At 36.4% G+C, this 27,312-nt stretch overlaps 1 protein-coding gene across 5 annotated transcripts in view; it reads left to right on the forward strand.

The window, feature by feature from the left end:
- ATP13A3 (ATPase 13A3) overlaps positions 1 to 27,312 on the forward strand; it is a 56,736-nt gene that overhangs the window by 15,029 nt on the left and 14,395 nt on the right. For all 5 annotated transcript variants that reach the window (XM_021536864.2, XM_021536865.2, XM_021536867.2 and 2 more), the window contains 23 exons: positions 4,992 to 5,085; positions 6,826 to 6,999; positions 7,524 to 7,694; positions 7,992 to 8,062; positions 11,555 to 11,635; positions 12,349 to 12,418; positions 13,208 to 13,342; positions 14,147 to 14,219; positions 14,999 to 15,130; positions 16,154 to 16,333; positions 19,197 to 19,354; positions 20,036 to 20,224; positions 21,140 to 21,201; positions 21,718 to 21,868; positions 21,955 to 22,071; positions 23,097 to 23,114; positions 23,214 to 23,367; positions 23,453 to 23,573; positions 24,753 to 24,877; positions 25,617 to 25,795; positions 26,241 to 26,363; positions 26,447 to 26,526; positions 27,206 to 27,248. In XM_021536864.2, the coding sequence (XP_021392539.1) occupies positions 4,992 to 5,085; positions 6,826 to 6,999; positions 7,524 to 7,694; positions 7,992 to 8,062; positions 11,555 to 11,635; positions 12,349 to 12,418; positions 13,208 to 13,342; positions 14,147 to 14,219; positions 14,999 to 15,130; positions 16,154 to 16,333; positions 19,197 to 19,354; positions 20,036 to 20,224; positions 21,140 to 21,201; positions 21,718 to 21,868; positions 21,955 to 22,071; positions 23,097 to 23,114; positions 23,214 to 23,367; positions 23,453 to 23,573; positions 24,753 to 24,877; positions 25,617 to 25,795; positions 26,241 to 26,363; positions 26,447 to 26,526; positions 27,206 to 27,248 (2,701 nt within the window). The remainder of the gene's footprint in view (positions 1 to 4,991; positions 5,086 to 6,825; positions 7,000 to 7,523; positions 7,695 to 7,991; positions 8,063 to 11,554; positions 11,636 to 12,348; positions 12,419 to 13,207; positions 13,343 to 14,146; positions 14,220 to 14,998; positions 15,131 to 16,153; positions 16,334 to 19,196; positions 19,355 to 20,035; positions 20,225 to 21,139; positions 21,202 to 21,717; positions 21,869 to 21,954; positions 22,072 to 23,096; positions 23,115 to 23,213; positions 23,368 to 23,452; positions 23,574 to 24,752; positions 24,878 to 25,616; positions 25,796 to 26,240; positions 26,364 to 26,446; positions 26,527 to 27,205; positions 27,249 to 27,312) is intronic.

The following is a 27,312-nucleotide window of genomic DNA, read 5'->3' on the forward strand; positions in this document are numbered from 1 at the left end:
TGCTCTGTGATAAACTGCAAAATGCCGAGAGTGAGAAATGCGTGCATTTCTGACCTGCTGCCTTTAGCTCCTCAAAATGAATGTTGTTGTCTTCACTCACAAGCGCTGTAAATACAAGGAAGGGTTTGGTCAGAAGCATAGATGCTTTTAGCTGGGCAGATAGTATCAGGGCTTGTGCATAGCCCTGCGAGTGTCTGCAGGCTCCTGGGGAGGCATTTGTTGTTTGAATAGAAGGAGCTGGACCGGGCGGCTGATGCCTGGAAGCGCAGCCTCTGCGCCAGCCCGGCCACAGTCTTGCAATTGTTCAGCCACACTGGAGGGAAGAGGGAAAAAAAAAAGCATTCCAAGCAGTGCCAAATTTTCTTTGATATGTTAATCTTTTGATAACAGTTTGAAAAGCCCTTGGAGACTTTTTTTAGATTTTAGACAAAATAGTTCATTTGTCAGGACTTCCCTTGTAGATAGGGTCCCCGTTATTAAGAACTGCCTCGCTAACTCATGGTAACAAAAGCAAGTGCAGAAGACAGCTGCTGGACTGCTCGTTGGTAAGAGAAACTATTAGTTATCACAGACTTTTTATAAAAATCTGAAAAGAATAAAGTAGGGAGCATTTAAGATACAAATGTGGAAGTTTACTCATCTATTTTAAGCAGACAGATGATAAGAGCATAAGCAAAATTAATAACTTGATCATTTGTTTTATGTATCCATACCTGGATTTTATTAAAGACATCAGCTTTAAAAATTATATTTTCATCTGAGAAATTGGTTTAAATTACCCAGTGGTTGCAGGAGATATCAGAAGTTTCTTCTTTGGAGCTGTAATTTTAAAAATTTCTCTTGAAGCTATGAAACTTCCATTTATATTGAAAAACTGGAAGAATAAACAGATGGCAACAACATGTATATTATTTAGTTTTTAAGGATTGTGAAATTGGGACAAATGTTGAGGGCAACAGAGAGAAGATTGCCTTCCCACCCCAAAAATCAAACTCTAGGAGTAAAATTTGCACTGAAGTAGTTTACTAATTATGCCAGCTGTTAGAAAACTGACTTGAGGTAAGCCAGTAGTCCTTTGAAAGTGTGGCTTGCAGAAGTCTTCAGGTGTACTGATGGAGACTAGCTGTGGTACTTTTAGAACAATTTCTGTAATAAATATGCCATGACTTCACTTGCACCCCTTATACTGTTGCTACAAATGTTTGTTACTTACAAATATTTTAGTACAATTGTTTGGTATCCTGGTTGTTTAGTCAGGATAGATGAACAAATACGGAGTGGTATAGTAATTGAGAAAAAGTGCAGCATTTTCTTCATTATGAGAGATTCATGTAGTTTTAAGCTCTGTACACCGCTGTAATTTATTCAGTGATCCAATCTGTGGTTTATTTTAGCTCCAAAATAATATCAGTTTAAGTCTGAAGTTGCAGGTGCTGTCCTGTTCACAGCTGCACACTCTTCAGGACAGTAACAAATTGGAAATGCTGTTCAACTTACTTTTTATATACTGTGTTTTGCAGAGTTGCAGATTTACTGTTAAAGCTTGTGACTCAAAGTTATGCTCCTAGCAGTACTTACAGTGCAGAGGCTCTTCAGCTGATCTCTAGACCATTTGTTGAATCTATACCCACATTGTTACAAAATGTTGCAAGAGGTTTCATTCTCTTAATCTCAGTGGCAAACTGCCTTTTCTTTTACAGACCTTTTTGGTATTTCCTACTACTCTGACTAGAATATGCTTAGCTATACAATAGCAACTCAATAAGTAAAATTTTGAGTGATAGTAAAAGTTATGAAAGTGATAGTAACTTTCAGCATCTCTATTGGTTGTAAGTCTTCTTTCTTTAAAAGATTGCTATTTTCAATTTGTTAAAAGGGGCAGAGTATTTCTCGGGCTAGTCACTCCAGGACCAGAGAGAGAGAGGCTGAGTGGCAGCCTGTGATTTGCATTAGAGGCACATTATATTTGGATATTCCCATGTTCATACTGGTTATTGCAAGTGGATTTCCACCTCACTTCGAGTACTAGTAAAATGTCATGCTCTCTCACTTGGTCTGAAAAGACCAAGGTTTATATTTAAATCTTTAATTAAAGGTTTAAAGTAGTGAAATGTTTAATTCCCCATCATATTATAGAAGGAAAGAAGTAAAACTCAAATGCAGATTGCTAAAGTCTCTTCTGAATCGGTAAGGTTTTTTCAGTCTGACCCAGCAGCCTGAAGTCACCCAAGGAGGCAGTCCTGGGGAGTCCATGTGGTGGTGTTCAACCCCAGCTTTCAGCAGGGCAGTGGGAGACAAACCAAACAACTTATCCATATGAACTCATGGTGCCATGCTTGGGCTGATGGTGTGCCAGAAGAGATATGATAGAAGGGACAGTGCAGTTCTTTGTTGTGGCATAGGAATAATTTTCATGACCCATCAAGGAAGAAAATATTTCTATAATGCTTTTTAAGTTTAGAGATTTGAATTGGAGTTTTAATATGGAAAATTACCAGCAGTATGAGCCATGTTGAGAATGTGTGTTGAAGGTTGTTCAGTAAATGAGTCTGTATAAAATAATGCAGATGGAGCTAATGATGTGAGTCAGAAATAGCCTCCTAATTCTCCTCATGTATTCCCTGTCTGATTCTACCCAGCTGTTCAAAGAGCTCACTGAAACACAGGAATTATTGCTGGTGCTGAGATTTTCTTTCATACTTCTTCAGTCCCACAACTTGACATTCATTCCCATTGCCTAAATGAAGGCAATTGCACTTCTCTCTCATACTGCCATGGTGTCCCATAAGGTCCCTGTGCTGACATATTGGCCAAATGGAAATCTCAGTTGAGATCCATTGATCTGGAAGCTGTTAGCATTTATTTTTCTGCCTGGTGCTTTCCTGTCTCAAGTTCCTACTTGGTAAGTCCATCAAGGTTGGAGAGCTGCCTGCAGGACCCTTCTTGATATTACTGTACATCAGAGCAGGGAAGTGTGTGCTTGTTTAAGAGCAGCTCAGGTATGATTAACCTGATAATTCTTTCCTGGACCTGTGAACTCTATTAGGAATATAATTCTGTAAATACCCGGAACATTTTTCTGGCTGCTTGCCTTCTTGATTGAAAATGTGATTTGTAGGGTGTACATAAAGTTGTTTGAGGTAATTAATTCTAAGATTGTCCTTGGGAGCTTTCTTAGCAGTCCTGTGTAGATTTAGGACAGAGTTTTAACTGATTCTGTGTATTATCGATGTCTTTCACAGGATAGAAAGCTCCTTAGTTAGGAAAAGTGGCAGTTTAAATGAAAGTGTGGTTTAGAACTTTAATGACTTATGTGGCTTGATATCCAAATAAATCTTCAGTGAAATTATAGTATAGCAATAGAAAACTTTCAGCTTAACAAGGGGAGAAAAGTGTGAGCTGTTGTTCCAATCAAAGGAGGCAGTTGTTGCCAAGTTATATTCCTTCCATTCAGAACAAAATGCCAACTGTATCAAGCACTCAGTTTATAAAATACTGAGCTTCTCACCTGAGACTCAGCTTTGTGCTGTGATGCAGTTGTCTCCTTTGAGTGTGTGTTTTTTCTACTAGAACCTTATTCAGCAGTGGGAATGGATCTCTGAGGACATCCAGTTTTGGTTAGCAAAAGAAACCTTTCCTGTTAGGTTCCTGCTTAATTTATTGGGTTAAGTGGGAAGGAGATTGTGGGTGGCAGAAAACACGTGTGGATGTGATGCTGTAGATAAGCTGCAGGAGATGGGAGGAGGGACCCTTAGAAGCTGGCATTGCTGGTGAATGTAAGTGCATGGATCCAGGGGCTGACTTTGAGAGGATCTGACTTGTAGTCTGGTGATTTGGTTTGTGAAAATGTTGGGGAGTTAATGACAGAGAAGATGGTAGTATTGTACTTAATGTGCTATCTAATACTAATAACAGCCTGAAAAAGGACAATTAGAGTAGCTGCTTGTGCTGTGACTTAATACTTGAGCACTGGTTATAAGGTGTGGTAGTAACTGCTGTCTTCTGAGAGATTTATGTATGTGCAGTAAATAAAATTAAAGGCAGTGCCGAGAATTGCAGTTAATCTGTGTCTTGGCAGGTGAGCACTGGCTGTTTAGTGATTTTAATTGTGGTAGTTGTTTGTTCCTGTGCATTAATTATAAACTGTATACAATTAACATGTACGGGGATGCCCAAATGAAGATTAGATACAGTTTTAATTTGAATAATTTGGCTTTTTGACATGGTACTTCAGATTTTTCTTGCTTATGTGATGAAGATTCTGATAAGCCTCACTGTATTTAGCCTTTGATTGTAGCTCTCCCCTTTTGGAGTAGGGATCTGTGTGTGCTGCATTCATCTCATAGACAGTGCCATATTTTTTCCATGCCTTTTCTTATTCATGGAAGTTGTGATCATAATCTGTCCTCAAAGCACCTCTCAAGATCAGCAACTGTGAGAGATTTTGATGCAAATTGAATAGTAGCGGAGTTGGTAAGAAGGGGAAAGTCTAACCAAAAAGCATGTCTTGATTTAGAAATAATGAACTGGGGACTAAATGTTTTTGAGCAAGTATTTGTTCTGCTCAGATAAGAAGTGTAGATCTCAGGGGTACTGTGCCTTTCCTCTTGAAGGATAGCCTGAATTCTGAAAGCATCTGATTGGGCCCATTACATATAGAGTGATACAAATGTGTAATATTAACCTACTTTTTTTTTTTTAAACAGGTTTAATTTACACTTCCTGCTGCATGTAGAATGTAGCCAAGTTAAATTGTACAAGCTTCTTCTTCCTCCTCTTTTAAAGCCTGATGTTTCTGCAGTATTTAATTGTAGACCTCCTTGGATAGTTACTTCTAGAAACTAGTAACAGTGCAAGTTGAAGATAAATATTAATACTTTGTCAGTGTTGTGTTTTATATATACACTTACTGAAAGTAATTTGGAACAACCTAAAACTTAGGTGTAAAGTCAGTAATGTTGCTTCCATTTTTAATTCTTGTCTTGTTGAAGGTCTTCCATATCTCAAGTCAAGAAGTTCCATATCATTCTAAACATGGAGAAAGAAGAAAAGAAATATGTCAATAAAGCAGAGGAAGATGAGATGGTAATGAATTCTGTTAATCTTTTTTTATACAATGAAAGAAACATATTTGCAGGGTTTTCTGCTTAAAGGGGGCATATTACATCGGGAAATGCATTGTCTCAGTTTAAATCAATTCAGCCATTTTATGAGATTATCCTGGCAATATTTTTTGGTATTAAGAAATTTGTCTTGGGATAGGAAAGGTTTTTGTAGTCCAATAGATAATACATTTTTGTGCTTAATATTTCTACTTTTACACATGAAAATGGAAACAAAGTGAGCTGTGTTTTGGTTTTTTTTATTATTACCATTATTTTATTGTTCTTTGGTTAGTTGGAGTTTCTTCCCTCCAAATTCTGGAGATTTTTTGTTGTATTTTAAAACAGGTTAATGCTTCATAATGCAATTCAAGGCTGTAAGCTTTGACAGGAAAGTACTAGCAGCTAATCTTTCAATTTCTAACCCACTTGGGGCTCAAAGGGATTTTTCTAGTCCATTTGGTACATACAGGGATTTTTGTTTGCAAAAATGATAGGCTTCTGTGAACTGAAGTTCTTGTTTTGTCCTTGTCCACACTGCTAGGAAAAGTAGTTCTTCACTAGACAGCTCCAATACAGAAAGTAAACAAATGCATTGTAGAACAGGAGATGCTTATGGCCTGATCACTAAAACTAATATTTTTTTGAGGAAATAATTGTATTTTCTCCTAAAAATAAGCATTTGGTTTTCTCACCATCTTAAACTCTTCTATTTTTATTGCTGAAGAGTGTTTTGGGGGTAAGAGAGAATAGGCTTTATTTCTGCTTTTTGTCATCAGAGAAGGTGGCAAACTAAACTTTTGAAAAGCCTTTTCTTAGGAAAGGAGTTTAAACAATTTCTAACACTGTTGAATGAAAAGTAAAAAAAAAAATCCAAGAAGTTTATGTCAGTATGAACAATGGGTGGGACTCAATGGGAAACTTCATTTTTCAGCAGGAAATATAATCTAATGATGTAATGTGAAACTCAGGAATGTAGCACAGTGTCCAGTAAATCACTAAGTTATTTTCTGTTCCTGGCTGTCATCAAGTTAACTTAGTGCTTGCACACTGAATACTTGGGGTTTTTTTCGTGGGAAAATGTTTTTTCTAACTGGTACAAGTTACAAAACCTTTGAGTGTAGCTTGGAGTTTATAAAGTAGCATTTCTTGTTAAATGGCAGGCAAAATAAGCAAAATTCTCTACTAGAAAGTGATGTTTGATATATTCAGGGGCTTTTTTAGAATGTATAAAATTCAGCCTACAGTAGTAATTCAAAACTGTGAATGCTAGCTAATCAAACGATACGTTATAAAATCAGCATTTGACAAAACCATATGCCTTTGCTCTTTTAAGTGTTCAACTGACTTGTGCATTGTCATGGTCAAAAATGTAGTTGTTCACTTAGAGTTAAGGCAGGTTGTGTTGCAACCTCTCCTTAGGGAGCACTGCAGAGAGGAGACAGTCTTGCAATAGAATGTTTTACACAGTGTGGATGATCTGCCTCTGACTTTTACTGATGTTTATATTTCTGACGAAGCAAAACAGCGTTCCTTTTTGCTTCCACTCCATCATGTATTAAGTATTCCAAATGTTTCCTTCCCCCAGAAAAAAAAAAAAAAAAGAGGAAATGGCTTTGAAAATTGATTTGCTTTAAATACTCCACGTTATGAAAAATGAATGTTGGCATCCCGAGCCACAGTAATTAAGAGAGTCATCATTACTTGTTTTACTGCCATGCAGGAGATCTATGGCTATGATCTGTGTCGCTGGAAGTTGGTGCTAGTTGCTGTGGGAGTGATCTGTTCTGGTGGCTTTCTTCTCCTCCTCCTCTACTGGATGCCCCAGTGGCGTGTGAAAGCAACGTGCAAAAGGACGGCGCTGAAGGACTGTGCGGTGGTTCTGCTGAGGACGACTGTAAGTGTGCAGGGGATGTGCTTCTCCCTGCTGGCAGTTCCTTCTGCTTGCTGCAGTACACCAATCCTTGCCTTGCTGTGTAGACATGATTGTGTTTTACAGCACTGCAGAATGGTGCTCCTGTGTGTAACTTTGTGCCTCTGTGGGAAGACTGACAGCTGTTTGAAGTGGGCATAGCGAGTAGTCTGAATTTGAGTTTTAAGAATCAAATACATTAATGCTGTAGTCACCAACAGCCACAGAACAAATACGTTGTTCCTATGAGCTGAAACATGGTTTCCCCTCCCTTATTCAGCAAAGATACATTTGTGGAAGTGAGGTGTACTGCTGACCCAAGTGCAAAATATGCTTTTAGAATTGTGGAAAGAAAATTATTCTTAAGGTAGCTGATGTTAACATGGAGATATGTTCTCTAATTCTATATGGGCTCTGCTAATCTATGATCTGTGATTTTGCTGCAGCTGTTGTAGTAAAATGCTGTTTAAATGCTCTTTAAGCTAACTCATTTCCCCCCTCTTTCTAAGGATGAATTCAAGATATGGTTCTGTGCAAAGGTTCGCATTATGCCTTCCTTGGGAGCCAGTCCTTTACAGAATCCAAATCCTATTGTGCACAAGGTTTCAAATGGCCATGCTGTTCATTTCTCTGAATCTGCTGCAGAAGAGAATAAAAACGATCCGAGAAAACATTTGCCTGTAAGTAAACTTGCAATACTATGCTGGCTAAATTCACAAGTACTATTGAGAATAAACACACATGGAGCTGCTATTTTGTTTGAAAGGCTAACTCATTCTTGAGTGGAACAGAAATCTCCTCAATAACCTGTTTCTGGAAATTATGGAAAGCTTGAAAGATTAATGTCGAAAGAAAAGTATTCATTTTTTACTGAAGCTTTTCTAAATTCAGTTTCTGTCACCTCTCAGAATGAAGTCAGTCAGAAGAGAGGTGTTAAGTGGTACCAGTTTGACGTCTATGTTTTGTTGCCCTTACAGATTCGTTACTTCACGCATCACAGTGTGAAGTATTTTTGGAATGATTCAGTTCAAAGTTTTGATGTTGTACGGTAAGAATACATTTTTCTTACATGTTGTGCCTCAAACTGCGTTTTACAAAAATAAAATAGGTTGCCAAAGAACATGCTGAAAATCGGTGTTATTTTCAGACAGCTGCTTTAGGGCATTGAGTCTTTGTTTGAACTATAGTGAGGACAAGGAGATTTTAATTCTGTGAATTTGGAAGGAAGGTGTTTGTTTAATCTGCCTTTATCAAGTGTGATCTGTGTAGGGTGACAGGCTGCATGCTTCTGCAGGCTTTTTTGCCTATTCTTGGAGTGTTACTTGAGAATCAGAGCACATGTTCATAGACAGTAGTACTTCTATAAACACTCAAAAACTTTGCTTATGATGGAACAACTTACGTTTTTTTGTTGCTGAGCTAGAACCAAAAGGTGTATCTAGGAAGAAGGGGAATTCACCAAATATCGTTTTTGCTCATCTTTGTGTAGGTCTGTTTCTAGGTTTTAGTGCAGTTGAGCTGGATCTGATCTGTCTTTTGTTACTGTTTAGTAACAAAAAACAGGTCTATTGCACTGATAAAAAAAGTCTTTTAGTAGGTAGCAGTAGCTTGTGATGCACTGTATTTTCTTTTATCTAGCAACACTGTTGCATGATGTTGAAGAAGAAAGCTTTTCTTTCTGTGACAAGGCATTCTCATAGTGCCACAAGTTAAATGAGCGCTGACTTCTCCGTTTTTGGCAACTGCCCATTAAAACAATAAATTCAGACCACAAATAAAATCTATTTTAAACTTAAATCAGTGTTCACTGTATTGGACTATCCTGTGGAGATGTTTTTTTTTTTTCCCAAAAAAGTGTGTGCAAATAATATGGAAAGTTATCAGCAATGAAAACAACTTTAGGAAATTACTATAATACAAGCAACTACAAAACGGAGCAGTCCTCATCTGGGAGGGTGGAAATGTCTCAGTTCTCAGGAGTAAGTAATTAAAAGCTTTGTATGCATTTTTTGTGTTAAGCCTCCCATGAAATACAGTTGTGCAGGTAGTGACACTCGTCATTTTGCATTGTAGACTCCTGTTTTCATGCCTATAGTGCTCCTAATTTAAACTGTTCAAAGGGAATAGTTCCCACAGATGAGATTAAGAAACTACTTGTATGTTAAGAACAGGTATTGGAAAAAAACCATGTGACTCCATGTGTTTAGAAAAAAATGTTGTTCCTTAGCATTAAAGCAGTGACTTGAAACTTGGCATTTGTAGCTATTTGACTGTGCCTTTTGATGTTCTTGTGATAACTTAACCAATTTATAAGCCCTGGAAAAATCTCAGATATGCCTGTGAAGTTATGTGAGCATTTATTCAATCACATTCTTGCTGATAAGCCAAACTTTCATTTGTTTGATGTATTAGCCACGACTGAGCTTGGCCACTTGTTTAGTCAGGTACAGTAGCTGAGCTGGACATGATTATTTAGCTATTGAATAAGAAAGAGGAGAAAGAGGTGGAACTGAGGCATACTGGATACTAAGTCACTTTTCCACAAGGTCAGATAAAAATGGCCAGTTTGTTAAAACTTTCCTCTAAAGTGTATGGTTGTATAGTGAAGTAGTAGATACCATGTGCAAAATAATCTCTGAGCTTGTGAATGATAATTACTCTGAAAAGAAGTATTGGAAACTTTGTCCTTCTCTACGATACATCTTATTCTGCTCTTCAGTTTATATGTATAAACCAAAAATTGATATTACCTAATAACATGGTAGATATTCAAGTTAATATTTTCAAAGAGACAGTCTGTGAGACAGAATTATTTATAGTAAAACCATTAAAGCAGTCAGCATGCTTGTAGTTGTGATCTAAGCACAGCACTGCATCGTGGAGAGCATTCGCTTTTGGGCTGCTGCTTACCAAGTACTCAGAGACAGAGCAGTTTGATCACATCATGGAAGGCTTAGCACAACACAAAAGGGGGGCAAATTAAGATTTCTTGGGTGACAAATTCAGTCATGAGAGTTTGAGTTTCATATCATTGTTCTTTTTATATTACCATAATATTAAGATCACTGTTTTAAACACAGGAAATGCAAGTGTAATTGTTCTTGGACTAAGTCAGACTTGGTCACATAGCCAAAGAGGATGCAACTCTGACCTTGGATGTCTGTTTTGTTTTAGCTACTGTCAGCCGAATATCTGAGTGGGTTGATGAGTGCTTTATATAATAAACTCTGCACACAGGGATTTTAATGCCCTGGGAATTCAGTCTGTAGCAGTAGTGTAAAAAGCAGAGAACATTGTGCTAGAAGCTCTGTCTTTGCATGGACATTGCACACACAGGTATGCATATTTGCATATAGAGCACCTAAATTTAGGCACCCTCTTTAAATCCACTGTTACATTTCTTTTCCTACACTAAAAGAAAACTTGTTCATGGTAGAGTGGGGGGAAAGACACAGCTATTAACAGAGTTTTATGTATTGTTTAATTTAAAATAGTATTTTTTTAAATCCCTGAGCCAGGTTTAGAGAAACCTTGTAAACCTAGGGCCAAGTCTGTTCTTGTACAAGCAGTTGGTGGAAATGTGATCCTAGGCATTGCAGTAGTGAGGATATTTAAAGCTTTCCCTGTGTTCCAGAGAATGGAAGTAATTGTTATGAAAAATGCACAATAAAGAGTTGGGTTTTTTCTCTTTTTCTGCTGGGACAACTCTGAATCCTTTTTAACAGATAACTTAATAGATATAAAAAACATTAGTATGGAATAATGCTGGTTTTGTCATGATGTCTGAGAAAGACTTTTGGAAGGTGATGATATTTTCCTGTGCATCCAAAGTATATCCACGAAAAATGCTTGGATATTGGGCAGCATACATCTGATTTACTGAGTTTGATAGTTAACACAATCCAATAGCTGTAAATGTAACAATGTTTTAGGTGTTTCTGCATATCTGTAGATTTCCTAAAGCACAGCATTAACTTTCACAGCATGTGGAGAAGTCCTGTGAAAATGAATCTTCTGGTGATAAGGAAGAACTGAAAATGTAGGGTGCTTTTTTCCTAGTAATGGATAACACTGTGATAGTAAGATGCTGTAAAGTAGCTGTGGTATGGTTTTACTTAATAATTTGATTAATATTTTTTTCTAAAAAACTTCCATTACTACTTAGAGTCAAACAAAGGTAATCTGAAGAAATGTTAATCCACATTGATTTCATATAATGCTTTATAAAACTTGCTCACTTTTTAGAAGCCTTTGAATATTAGTTATCCTAGTATTCTACTTCATTTTTAAGTGTCTCCATTTGGATTGGAATAGGTATAACTATCCTACAGAGTAAGATATATCAGCAAGACGACTGCTTTTAATGTGTCACTGGTATCTGAAGCTGTGACAAAACCAGCTAAGAACACATTAGGCCATAGATTTTGTTTTATAAAATGGTGTATACCTCTTGACAAAGACCTAGCTCTTTTGAGTCACTGAAGACTTAATTTTAAATATCAGATTTCTTAAATAACTCATTGACTTTTCCTTTATTTAGAGGTCTAGATGAATCTACCTTCTGCTCTGCAATTCATAATGAACACAGCACAGGACTGACAAAGGGAATGCATGATTACAGGTAATATTGCAGTAGTGTTTGAGGGAAGAATTGTTGATGTTTCATTACCTGTGCTCAGAGTGTTAAAAAACCCAGAAGACAATTGAGTGATCAGTGTCTGATTTTTTTTGAAAATGAGACCTTCATACAGGCTAAAATATGGGAGCATCTGCTTGCTTATCAATTCATCTTCTGGCAGTTTGTATCTTTTTCTGAAATAAAAGCCTTTCCCCTCAGATAATTTTAAGGGCTTTTTCATGTCTCAGTCATTTAACCAGCTCTGATCCCATCAGAGCTTGGTTTCTTGCTCCCTCTTTCATGATTTGCCTTTCTTCATGCTGAGGATAAAACTAAGATACAGGAACTTGAAAACATTGTCTTACTGCAGGGTAAGCATTAACACTGGTTTAAGCTTAAGCTAATGAGAATCACGTACTGGCTTTCAGAATGACATATTTAATAACATGGAACCCATACACAGTTTACAGAGAAATCTTGTTATGAAAGAATCTATAAAATAAGATACAACTTAAATTGAAGTATAAAATAATTATTTTTGTATTGGAACATCTCACTAGGTAAGCATTTTCTGAAAAGCACTTTCTGAAACTGTGATAAAGGAGTCACAGATTTAGGGACATGTTATACTTTAGCAGATTAGTGAAATTACTTTGATGTCAATAAGACTCCTAAAAAAACTTAACTTTTTTTTTATTTATTTTTTTTTAATGCAGAAAAGCATTCTATGGAGTAAATGAAATTGCTGTGAAAGTGCCTTCCATTTTTAAGCTTCTGGTTAAGGAGGTAAAATCTTTTCTTCAACAAATTAAAGTAAAGAGGTATATAATTGAAAGTTGTTTCAAGTGCAATGACTACTGGTTGGAAACTTTCCCTAGAGCCCCACATTGGAAAACAAAATCATATGGACAATTTTTTTAAGCTCTCCAGGTCTCCTTAAAGCTAAAGATCAAAGAGGCCTCAACTATAAACCCTTCAGAGTCCTTAGGGAGGACATTAGAAAATACATCAGAATTCTTTGAATGGGTCAGCATCTTACTTATTTTTTGTATTTAATTTCAAACATAAAATTACTTGTGTTCTTCATGAGGAGGCCAGGGATTATATATTACAATATATGCAGCAAATAAAATGTCGTGTTGTTGGATTTGTTCTGTTTGCCTTGTATCAGGTGGATTTGAATAACTGGTTTGTTATCTTGTGCTGTAATAATGCACAGTAGAACTTCTGAACAAAGAAACTCTCCAACCTGATCTAAAGGAGTAAGAACAAATAGAAAATAACACCCAAATTGGTTTAAGAATTATAACTTAAGGTACATCAAATATTCCCATTACTTTATTTTGAGGTGTAGGGGAAAATGCAAGGAGTCTTCAAAGTCTGTGTATTATTTGAGTGAGAACTGTGCTTTTGAGGGGCTGAGGAGGTAGTGAAAAAATTTTGGCAAATCAAACAAGAATTATGTATAAAGAACTGAAATTGTCTTCTCCCTGGAGGAGGATAATTTCAGCTTTGTTCTAATGGAGAACCCATGTGACCTTTTGGTGTAACTTGAATGTTCTGTCACTCTTCTAGGTTCTCAACCCTTTTTACATTTTCCAGTTGTTCAGTGTGATATTGTGGATCACTGATGAGTATCACTACTATGCATTAGCAATTGTGATTATGTCTGTAATATCCATTGTTAGCTCACTCTACACCATTAGAAAGGTAAGTTCAAAGAAAATTGATGCATCTTTTTGGCTTTTTACCGATTGCCTTATTTTGTTGTGAAATTGTCTACAAATCTTTAAGAACTTTTCAAATTATACAGATAGAATATTGTTATGCATTTTCCCTCTTTGAGCTGAAAAATTTTGGATTTATAGTTTTTTTTGAGACCTTTGCAGACTTTCCACACTAATGAATCAATAGGTTGGCCTCAGATAGCAGAAACACTACCTTGCTTAAATAAAACCCAGACAAAAGTTTGTGTACCAAGTTTTATTGACTGTAATGATTCCATCTTGCATTGTTTCCTTGTTTGAAAAAGCCCTACAAAACTGAGCAGCAGTGAAGCATATAGATTGTTAAACTGGTGATTCAGTTTGCTCTGTAGACTTAGCTGATGGAAATCAAAGTAGTAATTATCTTTAAATTGCAATCTCTGAATTCATACCAGAGACAAAAAAAAAACCAAACAAACAAACAAAAAAAAAACTTCAACCTTAATTCAAGTTCTTACAACTACTGCAGCTTTTACTTTTGTATGTTAATGCCAAATTATTTTTTAATATTTTGTTTGACAGTATATATTTGCTTCCAAAATGCTATTAAAATAAGAGCCTGTACAGGTTGATGCACTCAAACTTTACTTGCCCATAAGTTTTCTAAACTATATTCAAGAGAATATTTTGAGTAGCATTTTGTTGTTAAAGAATGTTAGTAGAGAATCTCATCACTTCTACTGTAGAATGTGCATTTAGAAGAAGACAAGCTGTGCTTTTGAATAATCAATTTTTCTCCCCTTTGCAGCAATATGTTATGTTACATGACATGGTAGCAGCTCACAGCATTGTAAGGGTTTCTGTCTGCAGAGGAAATCAAGGTAAATTTCACAGTTGGCCTGAAAAGTTGAATTTAAATTGCTCATGAAGTGTGAATGTAAAGTGGGTCTGCATCTGTTATTTTTTTAATCAGCTTGAAATGCTTGCATTCCTTAGCAAAATTGCATGAGAAAAGAAGTTCAAAGTGGAATTTAGATAGTGTAATGTGTTCAGGGTTAACCTTCTAGATGGTATTTTCAGAACCTTCTAGATGGTATTTTCAGTGAGTATCAGGTTTGTTCTAGATTAGGTACTTGTCCTATTGCCGTTTCACGTATGTAATTGCCATTCTAATTTTTTTCCTGACTTAAAGATGTGCCTGTGTTGGGTCTCCATTACAATTTGTTACCCATCAAGGGCTGCAAGGTGATTTCTGAATTTCCCCTCATTTGAATACCACAGCAGTTAAAGGTGTGGTATCCCAAAGGTTGTGATGCATAATATTGTTTTTAAGACATACATTTGTGTTGTGCTCTTGTCTTTATACTGAAGTTACACTGTAGCTAATAATTTGTAATATCTTTTGTACAAACTTGATTCTTTTCATTGGTCATGATGTATTCTATCCATGTGCTCTGGAGTTTAATCTGTGGTGGAATTGGAGTTTATCAATGGCTTTTTCTGTATATTTTTAAAATCTCTTCATGTCATTAATTTAATGAAGTTATACTTCATTTTATTAGTAGTCGTATTTCACCTAGATCTTGAATGTGAGGCTCTTTATCAGGTTTTATAGATGATGGCTATTTTCAAGTAAACTTGTTTGTGTTCTAATATACAGAAATAGAAGAAATCCTTTCCACTGACCTCGTGCCTGGAGATACCATGTTGATTCCATCCAATGGGACAATTATGCCGTGTGATGCAGTACTGCTCAGTGGTACTTGCATTGTAAATGAAAGTATGCTAACAGGTAAACTAAATTTGATACACAGTGCTGCATGGCTAAAACTATTAGTTTATACCTGTGTGCATGCTCACTTGCAGTATGCTTTAGCAGAACTGGATATGTTTACTTTGTTTGAAATGTGTATGTTCTTACAGTTAGACATGTTCTAAAGTACTTAGGTACTTGTCCTGCTTATCTGCAACAGCTACCTAATACTGCTTAGAAACTCCAAAAATGAGTGTTTCTTGTTAAAAACTTTCTTCTTGATAGTTTGTCTTCCTGCCTCTTAACTTGGTGTTCTCAGTGCAGATGGAGCTCTGAAGCCTGCTTCTTCAGAAAATTTTTGCTAAAACTTTTTAGCTTCTTCCAAAAATGAAGGTAGTGAGTAGAATGTCATACTTTATTTAAAACCACAAATTATTATCTCAAGTTATGCCTGCATACGCTAAAATCAGGGACCTAATGTATTTAAAGGACAGCTTCAATGACTAGGATGGACTTTTTGTTATTCCTAGGATAATTGATCAAATTGACAACCTCTAGAAAATTTTAGTTCAGAGATTCTGTATTCTATCATGTTCAGTTTTTCTCAATTGAAACAAAACTTGATTTTGTTGCTGCTAGCAACTGATAAAAATTGATTGTAACCCTATCTTGAGTGCACCCGGTCACCAAAGGAGCTGAGAATAATTTTCTTCAGCTTCTAGTTTTTTTGAGTAAAGATGGGGGTGATGCTTTTCAGCAAGAGAAGGAAGCTTGTCCTGTTTTTTTGGTTTTTTTAATGAACTGTGTTTTATATCACAAACTGTGATTTGAAGTAAGGGACATAAAAGCTCTATAAGGAATAGAGTTAAATAGCATTTGGGTAAAGAATCTGCTGGGCTGAGGCTAGCAGGTGAGAGACCACCTAATTACATGCTGAAAGGAAGATAACTTCCATAAGTCTGCCTGTGCTGGTGAAATGAGATTATATTATATTTCTTGTAGTTGGGAATGAAAAAAGTCCGTTCTTCTGTGATCTTGCTTAGAGACTTCCTTTCCTTTAAGGTGAAAGTGTTCCTGTCACAAAGATTAATCTGCCAAATCCTTCGGAGTATCCAAAAGCTGTGGGAGATGAGATCTACAGTCCCGAGGTGCACAAGCGGCACACGCTGTTCTGTGGAACCAATGTCATTCAGACCCGGTTCTACACTGGAGAGTTGGTCAAAGCTCTGGTAGTGAGAACAGGTATTGATTGCTAAATTTATCCTTGTTAATGTACTACTCCTATTTGTAGGTATGTGTCAGCTGGCTGATGCTGCTAAGCTTGGGTAAAGGAATATACCCCAAATAGCTTGATTAAAATCTTAAAACAGTAATAAAACTAGATGATGATCTGAAGATTAACAGTTGGCAAGCACAAAAGTGAATCAGCCTTCAGCATCAATTTAAAACTTATTTGAATGTGTTTTCTTGTCCTTTAGAGGTTTTTTGGTAGTGTCTTGCTTGAACTGCGTGTGCCTCTTGGAAAAGGTTCAGGTGGATAGTGGAGAACAGCAGATTGGGTGGGTAGTGAGGAACAGCTGCTTTTAGCAGAGTCACTCACAATGCCAAATGTTTTTCTTTACCTATAGTTATTTCAAAGTACATAACATTTACTGAAAAAATAAGTTTCATCTATCTACAGAAATGCTAATTCATATGTTAGAGATCTGGCATTAAATAATAGTCTGTGAAACCAATTACACAAGCAAGTACAATTGTGGGATTTTGCTTTACAAAGATCATTTTAAGAAAATTGCCACAAAATAAATGAATGCAAGCTATAATCCAAGGTACAATAGAATTAGGTAGAAGAAATTGGACTGCATTGACTAGACTGCTGCTTAAAGCAAGTTTTCCAACAAATAACTTCATCCTAATTAGCTGCTTCTTACTCTGATGTATTCTTTTCACCTTCTGTTAGTCTGCTTTAGCAGTAACAGTTCTGATTTTTTGTTTTATTCTCTATCTTGAGGCTTTTATTAGTCTTTTTTTTCAAATATATATTTTCCTTTCCTTTAACACATCAGCCCTTTAATAATACGCATCTGAACTTGTATTGTTTCTTAAATGAATTTCAAGTGCCAGCCAGTGTGCATGTAGAGTAAGGTGAGCCCAAACAGCAACAGAAATTAACTGCTGAAGGCATGTTGCTTCTGCTTTGCAGGAAGAATAGTACTTTTTGTTTTGAAGTGTATGATAATATGGTCCGTAATTCTTTCAAGAAACATCACCATTGTTCCCAACACTCTGAGTCTTACTGCCCTGACATCAGAAATTGTGTTTGTAAAATGTTCTTTGCCAATGGCAGGTCCAAGTTAGCTCCTGTTGTAAGCAGGATTAATTCAACTGGGCTTTATTCAGGTTTTTTTCTATGGACAAATGTGGTTTTTCTGCTGTGGCTTTGTATAGAGAAAAGCAAAGTGATAGAAAATTCTCTGTTCTCCTCTCTGGTTCACAGGAACAGTTTTTGGGCAAGAGGGAATTTCCCTCTCCACAGAACAGGATAGATGTCACAGCACTTGCAGCTTCTTGCTCCTAAAATGTCTGATAGTAAGATCTAAAGTAATTCTCACACAGTGAGATACAAATAAGAATCCCTTTATATAAGTGAGGGAAATGCCACAAACTTGAAAATACTTTAAAAATTTAGTCTTCAAAAGATCTAGAAGAACAGAACTAAATATGTGTGCAAAGACATGTAGTCCTAATCTTGTCATAAATCAGGATATAAGACTGATCTGCTGGAGCTATACTCACAGTACTCTTCAAGTTAAGCCTTTAACATATTTGATATTACAGCTGAAATACAGATAAATTGTACTGATTTCTTTCCTCCTAAAACTCAGTTGATGGATGTCATTGTGGCTCCTATTTGTAATTGAAAAGAATTCAAAACTGGTTATTTTGCTTTAGAAAACACAATTGTGCACTAAAGTTATCTGTATATCCAGTGTGTTCTAAAGACACCCCATGAGGTTTTCATTTATTGCTTTACCCTGATGTCCTCTATCCTGTGTAGCTACAGAACCTTCTGCAAAACATAGGGAAAAGTAGAAAGTAGTTCTGGCTTTTTGAATTCTGTGTAATTCTGTGTTGAATTACCAAGCATTCATTGCTAAATACTCAAATACATACAGACATGGTGAACTTCTCTGAACAGGCCCATGGTTCATATTCTGCAGTAGCAAATTCAAAGCCTGGAGGTTTCATGGCTTTTCATCTGGTGATGAGCTCATCCATTTCAAGAGTGATACCATAATTGCTCTGTTTTGGTAGAATCCTCTGTGCCAAATGTCAGGGTGGAGGGCTCAGCCTTTGCTGTGGTGGCTTGCAGACTGAGAAGCTGTCAGGGAGCTGTCACTAATGCCAGAAGACCTGGCATTGACATAGAAGTTGTAGTAATAGACTTTGAAGTCTAAGCAGATGACAGATGTTTTGGGCAAACAAAATCAGGCATTAATGTTGGCCTCTTTAAACATCGAGGCAAAAGTTCAAGTACGACCTTGGGATATCTGTTGGTTGTTTAACTGTAAGACCTTTAGAAGGACAGTCTCCTTGTTTAGCTGTCCAAATGCCATCAGGAGATGCCCTTCTCAGAAGATGACTCCCTGCACTGCACTTTATTCTGAATCTTTCGTTCTGGCTCTCAAGGGACCTCTTAAGTAGACCTGACATTCAGGTATTTCATGTTGGACTCTGAATAGCTTAATTTTCTTTTTTGTAAGGATTGGCTTAATTAGACAATAAATATACCCACTAGCTCTGCACTGTGAGGGACAAAATGCAGTACAACAAGCTCTGCCAGGCCAAACCATGTGAGGATTTGCTGCTGCTGCTGCAGAGGAGGGGTTTGTTTGCATCAGCTGCATGTCCTTGCCATAGGAGAGAAGCCCTTAGTATGATGTGCATATATAAGCACCTTAATTACAGTATTGCAAAACATCTGCTATGGATATTGTGAAACAGTTGTAATGAAATTAGTAGCTTAAGGGTTTCATTGAGGTTTTTAATATATTTTAATAGCTTTGCTGTTGTTTGTATTTTTAATAACTTTTTTTATTTCTAGGCTTTAGTACTGCTAAAGGACAGCTTGTTCGTTCCATACTGTATCCAAAGCCAACTGATTTTAAGCTCTACAGAGATGCCTATTTGTTTCTCCTGTCTCTGGTGGTGGTGGCAGGCTTTGGGTTTCTATACACAATTGTCAATAGCATCTTAAATGAGGTATGTTTTCATTTCTGGTCCAGAACTGCCTTATTTTAGAAAAGGGGTGACCATGACTTCCACCACGCTTTAGATGATGAGAAACTATTTGCTTTAAAGTGAAATTTTTTTTGCTCTGTTTTATATCATTTCACTATATTTTATAGTGAAATGAGACAAGGCTACTGAGGATAAAATTCAGCACAGAAGCAGAATTTTAATATCTTACAGAGAAATTTGAGTTTACCTTGGTTTCTCTTGACCCAGTTACTAGATTTTTATCTTTGTTATATGTTAGGTTACCATCTGACTTATATACAGTGGAAGAAATAGGATACAGCACATCTAAAACATGCTGCAGGCAAAAAAAATCCTTATCAAGGAATAACCTGATAGCTGTTAAGTTTTTTGGGTGGTTTTTTTTTTTTCTCTCAAAGATTTTTACATTATTCAGCTAATGTTTTAAAGTAATATATTTCCAGGGAGAAAAGTGCAAATTTGAAGTTAAGGGTTTTGCATAATTTAGGACTGGATTATTGTGGTTGCTGATGGTGGGTGAAGATTGTGCTAAATTTCTGGGCAATCCAGAACACACTGTACTGGGGAAAACAACGTGTGGGTTTTGCTCTTGGTAACACGTCAGTGGGATAGTGAATCTGTAAGCAGTGAGTTCTTGTTCATTAACTCTGACCTCTGTTGCAGGTTCCAGCTCCTACCATCATCATCGAGTCTCTTGACATTATCACTATCACGGTGCCTCCGGCACTCCCTGCTGCTATGACTGCTGGCATCGTTTATGCACAAAGGAGGTTGAAAAAAATTGGCATCTTCTGCATCAGCCCACAAAGGATAAATATTTGTGGCCAGCTGAATCTTGTGTGTTTTGATAAGGTTAGGTGAATTTTGAAACATTGCTGCCTGGAGGGGTATTGTCTTAGAAAAGGGAGTTTGTATAGACAAAAAGGGAAAACTCATTATTTTTCATGTAAGTTAGATGATTTGTGATATGTTAGCTTCTGGGTATTTGGTATTTACCATCTGTTAATTCTCTAATTTAATCTTCTCTAAAAAGTTGTTGTAATTGAGCTGCTTTCTTATCTCAAGACTCCCAAGTCCCAACTTACTAGCTGCACCTCGGAAATGTGAGTGTTGAGGCTTATTAAGAACTTTTTTTAGCACACAAGCTTCTGAAAAACTCAAGCGTGAAGTCAGACTTTTTCTCACTTTCATTCATTTCAATAAAAAGCTGAGAAGTGTATTTTGTTATTATTTGTTAACCAAACATGAGTAAAAGACAGTCATGCTGCTAGCCAGAATTCTTTCCTTTTGGCTATTTCCTAGATAAAATTTATTTTCCTCCTTAGATTTTATATCAAATATAAGTGTAATGCTAACCATATTATTTCAGCTGTATGTACATTTCAGTTGCTGTTTTAACTATGTAAGATAGTACTAATGGTTTAATACCATTTAGTACCATTTCCATTGTCCCCAGGCCCTGTATGTTGAGATGAAGTGCTGTCATCTTTGGATTTTAAGGGTCTGTTTCATTTGTCCTGTCTCCAGTGAGGAGCGTGACTGCTTTGAATGTTTTTGAAAGTTATTTAACAGGTTTGGAATTTAATTACTAGCAAAAAGCAAGGGTGATCTATTTTCTGTCACAAAGTCTTGATTTGTATGTGAAAACAAAAGAAAATATATTGTTCATATTAATTTGCTTAAATAGCTGTTAATTTTTGCTTTGCTGGAAGATAATTTGTTTCCAAAGGCTTTTTCTTCATGCTGTGCTGTTGGTCTCTTTTGCAGACTGGCACACTTACTGAGGATGGCTTGGATCTTTGGGGAATTCAGCGGGTGGAAAATGCTCGGTAAGGATGAACTCAGGGCTATATGTTTACATTTCTGTAATGTGCTGTAGTAATGCCACTTAAACTGTGGTTTAGGTGTAGTGGAAGTTACAACTCCACAGCAAAGCTGAAATAGAATTTTATTAGAGTCTGAGACCTCATCATGGTCATACTGCAAAACTGTTGCAGATACTGTTGCATGCTTCTTTAATCCTCTCCTCCTAAGTGATGACTTTTCGGGCTGCTAACATGAATTAGCTTAGCTAATTAAGTTAAGTATTAAATGATAAGAGGGTTTTGTAGGAGAGATCAAGCTAGACATGGAAGAAATGAACACTGAGTGTTTGAAGGAGGAAGAAGTTGTGATAGCTTCTGAAGATTCCAGCCCAGAGACTTAATTTATTTTCTGCGATGTGTGAAAATACAAGTGAAGGGACTTGTGCAGTCAATTTTCTTCTGTTAATCTAAACAAACCTTTTGAAGTGGCTCATAATAAATAATTATAGTGCTAAGTATGTTATTACTTCATTGTTTCAGTTTCCTTTTGCCGGAAGAGAGGGCTTGCAGTGAGAGCTTGCTGAAGTCAGAGTTTGTTGCTTGCATGGCAACTTGTCATTCCCTTACAAAAATTGAAGGGGTGCTTTCTGGGGATCCACTTGATTTGAAGATGTTTGAAGCAATAGGATGGGTAAGTGCCTTTTTTTCCTTGAATATTGCATTATGTGCAAGTCAAAGTTAATGCATGTATAAATTAGTTGATTTTTTTCAATACAGATTTTAGAAGAAGCAACTGAAGAGGAAACAGCCCTTCATAATCGAATCATGCCAACAGTGGTTCGACCTTCAAAACAACTTTCCCCAGAATCCAAGCAAGCAACAGATCAAGAAATGGTATAAAAACTCAAAACAATTGATATGAGTTAAAGAAACACATTTTACTGTATGCTGAGTTTCTGGCTGATAAAATTAAAATGGGATCAGAACTGTGAGGGTTTTGATGGCAAAGTTATAACAAACATGTTTAAACCATGTTGTTGAAGGTAGTGATTCAGTATATGCTCCTTCCAAGGTGAGCAAACTGAGTGTCAGCATTATTGCCTTTACAGATTGGTTATGAAGTACAGTAATGCTTTTTGAGCTTATGCCTTTTAATATTGGTATGATACCAAATTCTTAGGGCTTAATGAAATGCTTAGGTGTGCTCACCTTGCAGTTTCAGTTAAAACAATAATTTGTTAATGTCACTGTGAAGCGTGAAATTCTTGCCACTCTTGTACTTTAGAGATAATATTAAGTGCTGAGTAAAAATAACAAAATGTACTTAGCAAATTAAAAGTTTCTTCTAGCTATATTTTGAAGTATTTAAAAATATTTCACAAAGGGAAATTTTAAGCATGTGAGTATCTGTATTATCACAGAGTAGGGTAGTGGGAGGGTATAACAAGTCAGGACATTTGTATGAGTTGTGTTTTATAGTAGGTAGAACTGTCTTTCTTTTGTTCAGAGCTCAGTGTACGTGCACAACAGTAATTTCTGTGCAGTAGTTGACATCTGAACATTCTTGAAACTTAGTACATTATTTTTTGGAGGGATATACTTAATAATCATGTCCTCATTCTCAAACAGCATAGTACTTAGCCATTTACAAAAGCTAAACAAACAGTTTGGACTGTGAAAGGTCTTGGAAATTCTAATTGAGAAATCAAGAAATCTACTGTGTCTCACTTAAAGTAAAGGATACTAAACAGATGCAGTGTATTTACAGTCAGCTTTTATGAAATCCATTGAAAATAAAATATGTCTTGATACAAAGAATGCTGTACAGGTTAATTTACTGATTCATGTTGAAATAGTTTGTAGCTGAACAAATATTTTAAATTGATATTTAGAGTGGCTGTATCTTTTTTTTTTTTCAGGAATTGTTTGAGCTGTCGGTAAGTATACATTTTCATTTGGCACATACCTATTTTTCTTAAGATGCATGTGGATGTAACCCTTTTTTTCCTTCCTTTCTTCCTTCCTGTATGACACAGACTGGGTATGAAATTGGAATCGTGCGCCAGTTTCCATTTTCCTCAGTGTTGCAGCGCATGTGTGTAATAGCAAGGGTTCTAGGGGAAAAGAGAATGGATGCTTACATGAAAGGTGCCCCAGAAGTGATTGCCAGCTTGTGTAAGCAGGAAACAGGTAAAGGAGCAAATTGTTTTTATTTCGTCTATAGCTGAGCTGAAATATGAATATTTTAGTAACTGAAAACTTGATCTTTTTAAAGTTCCTGTTGACTTTGAGCATGTCCTGGAAGAATACACTAAGCAGGGTTTCCGAGTTATTGCTCTTGCTCACAGAAAACTGGAGTCTAAGCTTACATGGCACAAAGTCCAGACTATTAGCAGGTAAGAATGACTTCACTTTTTTATTAAGAAACAGACTTTAAAAGCTGCATGTTTTGAATTAATATGTAATTTGTATTTTTGTTTAAATCAATTACTGTTCTTCTTTAGCTTTTTTTCTGTCTTGGCATACATAGTTCTCTACATCCTTTAGTTGTGCCCTGGACACACAAGACAAGGAAGTTTTTTTCTGCAGTGAAGTGAATTCAGAGGATGTGCTTTAAGCTGTAAATTAACTGGAATATTATTTTCATGATGTCTAATTGACATTATTGTGGTGGAAAACCTCGTTTGATTTCTTTACTTGCACATCCTTATATCATCTGTTTTTATTAAGGATAATGGCAAGTAGTGGAAATCCTCCTAAGCATGTTTGATGCAGTTTCTTTGTCTCCTAAAGGCAGCATGTCTATTCTCATTGCAGAGGTTTGAAAGGTAGAAAGGTTTTTTCCTTCAAAGAGTAGTAACCCCTGTGAATTATTTTGCAGCTGAGCCTAGTTTTGTGGATAGTGTCATCTTTCCCACAGTGCTTGAATGTGTAGCACAGCTATGAAAGTGCCAGCTTTGACTGTGTTCTTTTGTATCAGCCCTGTGTGCAAGGTGAACGTTTGGCATAGCAGAGAAATGAGTTTTCCAGTTTCAGGTGTGAAAGTCTACAACAGCAGTGGAATACCCAAGACCTGTAAATACACTAACTTTTTAATGGAAACCAAAGGGAATTTGTTTCTCCTCCTAATTAGCTAGCGCCTGTTAATCTTACATGCCTTTGTAACAATGTGGTAGCATTTATGTTAAGGTTCAGCTAATCTGGAAAATAGAGATGTGCACTCTAAACATATCTTAATACTTGGCCTGTGAATGCAGTTAGTTCCAGAGCAGGTTTTCTAACCATAACCTATATGAGACTATAATTTCTTTTAGAAAGCATTCTGGTGGGAGAAACTGAAAATTGTGCTTGAGAGGAAACAATATTTTCTCACACTGATTTTGAGTTTAAAAAAGGGAAATAAATATAAATTATTGTGATATCTTTCACATCACTTTTTTTATAAAGCAAATTACTTCATGGTTAAAAATACACATTCCTCTTTACTTTGATAAGTAGAAAATCAGGCTTTTAAAGCTACATCTAATAATTGTAAATCTTAAAATCTTCTCTTCCTTGTCTCTTTTTCATCATAGAGATACTATTGAAAGCAACATGGATTTTATGGGGTTAATTATAATGCAAAACAAGTTAAAGCAAGAAACCCCTGCTGTACTTGAAGATTTGCATAAAGCCAACATTCGCACTGTCATGGTTACAGGTTAGCATGTAAACATTGATACTCCAAGATATATCTCCTTCTGGTCTTGTTTTAATTATGTGTATGAAGTCAAATTTTAGTGTTGGCGGGTTTACACTGTGTTTATAGCAACAGGGGAGTTTAGAAACTTGTGAAAATATTCAGACTCCAATTCTTTTTCTTTTTGGGTGCACGTTGCTTTGGTAAGTTGGAGAAACCAGCAGAGGTTTTAATTCCGCTTCGTAGTTTTTAGTCCCTAGCTCCAAGTATAAGCTACTTGATACTGAATTGGAGGATGAAAACACTTAGAAGTCTTCCAAATGAGGCTAAGTGGAAGTCCTAGTCTAATTTTGTAACTGAACTTGCAATATGTGTTTGCTTTTTAAATCACAGGTGTTGTGATTTTGGAATGTTTTGCTAGGCTAACAATACAGCTCTGTGTTTGCATGTTCTGTGACTGTAAAAAGTAGTATTTTAAATGGCTGCCTATTTTCTGCCTGATTTTCCATATACACGAAGATTTGGTCAATAAGATATCTTTATAGCTCCAATATAGCTGAAATTTCTAGAGGAGGGGGTTTACCTGGTAGGCTTTGAATGTTGTCTGTAGGCTTGGTTTGCTCTGAGGCTGGCACTGGTATGTGGGCAGTCCTCCTCATAGTTCTCTACAGGCTTGTTAGCTTTTCTCTTACAGGGACTATCAACGTATGATCTTAATGTTTTTCTGACTGAAACCCTCTTAAATGCAATTGTTTAACAGGGGACAACATGTTAACTGCTATCTCTGTGGCCAGAGACTGTGGAATGATTCTACCTCAGGATAAGGTCATTATTGCTGAAGCACTACCTCCAAAGGATGGGCAGGCTGCCAGGATCAACTGGCATTATGCAGATACCCTCGCAAAATGCACTAGTTCATCACCAGCCATAAACTCAGAGGTAATATGACCATATTATGCATATATATTAGAATGTAAGCTGTTAGTTTTACTGTTCTTTTTATGTTATTCCATTAAATAGTAAATCTTCAGTTAAGTGTCAGTTCTGCTTAACTTTCAGATCTTCAAATCCCAAAGACTAGTAAAGCAGCTGGAGGAGGTAGTTTTTCAGCTGTGATATGACATTTGACATTTTACTTGACAGGGTTTTTTCCCCAACATTTCAATCTGTCAGAATTTCTCTATCTGCTTGTAGTTGAAACATTAAACTACATTTTCCTAGTAATATGTGCTTTTATTGTATGAGGTTTTTTTTTTTCAAGTGATCTTCATATAAATGTAGTCTTGTGTAGGATCCCTAGGATTACTCCTCTGAGTATTAGCTTGAAATGGCAAGGTATCTGTGTAAATCCATTACAGCTAGAGCATTAAACTACTTTTGATAGGATATTCCAGTTAAATTGGTCCATGAAAGCCTTGAGGATCTCCAGATGACAAAATACCATTTTGCAATGAATGGGAAGTCATTTGCAGTGATTTTGGAGCATTTTCAGGACCTGGTACCCAAGGTGAGCATTTTACTTGAGTATGGGTACTTTCAAAGGTGAAGAGACTTTGCCCTGTGAGCATTAAGAACTCTTCTGTCTTGCAGCTCGTGCTACATGGCACTGTGTTTGCTCGCATGGCACCTGATCAGAAAACTCAGCTGGTGGAAGCTTTACAAAACGTAGAGTAAGTATTTGCTTAAGTGTAGAAAGTGAGAGGGTTGAATGTCTTTGGTGGGATAGGAGACAAAAATTCTGTATGCTGCTAGCTGTTTTGTCTAAAGAAAAATGCTGGGCTGAGAGAACTCCTTTTGTTGGTACGTCAGCCTGTTAGCTAATCTACTAGAATGAGAGTAGTACCATCTGCTGGCGAGTTCAGAAAGGTTCAGACTTTTCATGAAGTTTTAAGTAAGGAATATGTGCATAAACTGACTAGCATGTTTTATAAATGCAGTTGCTTGGCTTACAAAGCAAACCCATCAGATGTCTTCTGTGTATTACAGAAGTATTATCAGGATGACTTCTGTTTACATTGGTCAGTATGTGACTGTTGGTGTTAGGCCTTGCAGCTTTAAAAATACTACAGAAGTGTCATTGCCTAGAGCAAAGATTCTTTAGACCACATTGGGATGATAGAGAGCAATTAACCATTATTGCTTTGATTGACCTGTTACTGTTGTGTTACTTTTCTGTCTACTTCCTTATATGTATAACAGCAACAGTAATTTATTTCAGCATTAATGATCACCCATTGTTATGCAAACCCTGAATAACTCAAAGTAATATAGAAGTAATTAATGAAATAAGCTAAATGGACCATGGTTGGAGAATGGTACAGAATGCTGATATCTGTTTGCTTTTTATAGTTACTATGTGGGCATGTGTGGAGATGGAGCAAATGACTGTGGGGTAAGTATATTTTTATTTTCCATACAGAACCATTCAGTTAAATTGTACAGCTGTAGGAAAGTTC

Source organism: Lonchura striata, chromosome 10 (genome assembly GCF_046129695.1).
Source record: "Lonchura striata isolate bLonStr1 chromosome 10, bLonStr1.mat, whole genome shotgun sequence".
Classification (NCBI taxonomy): Eukaryota; Metazoa; Chordata; class Aves; order Passeriformes; family Estrildidae; genus Lonchura; species Lonchura striata.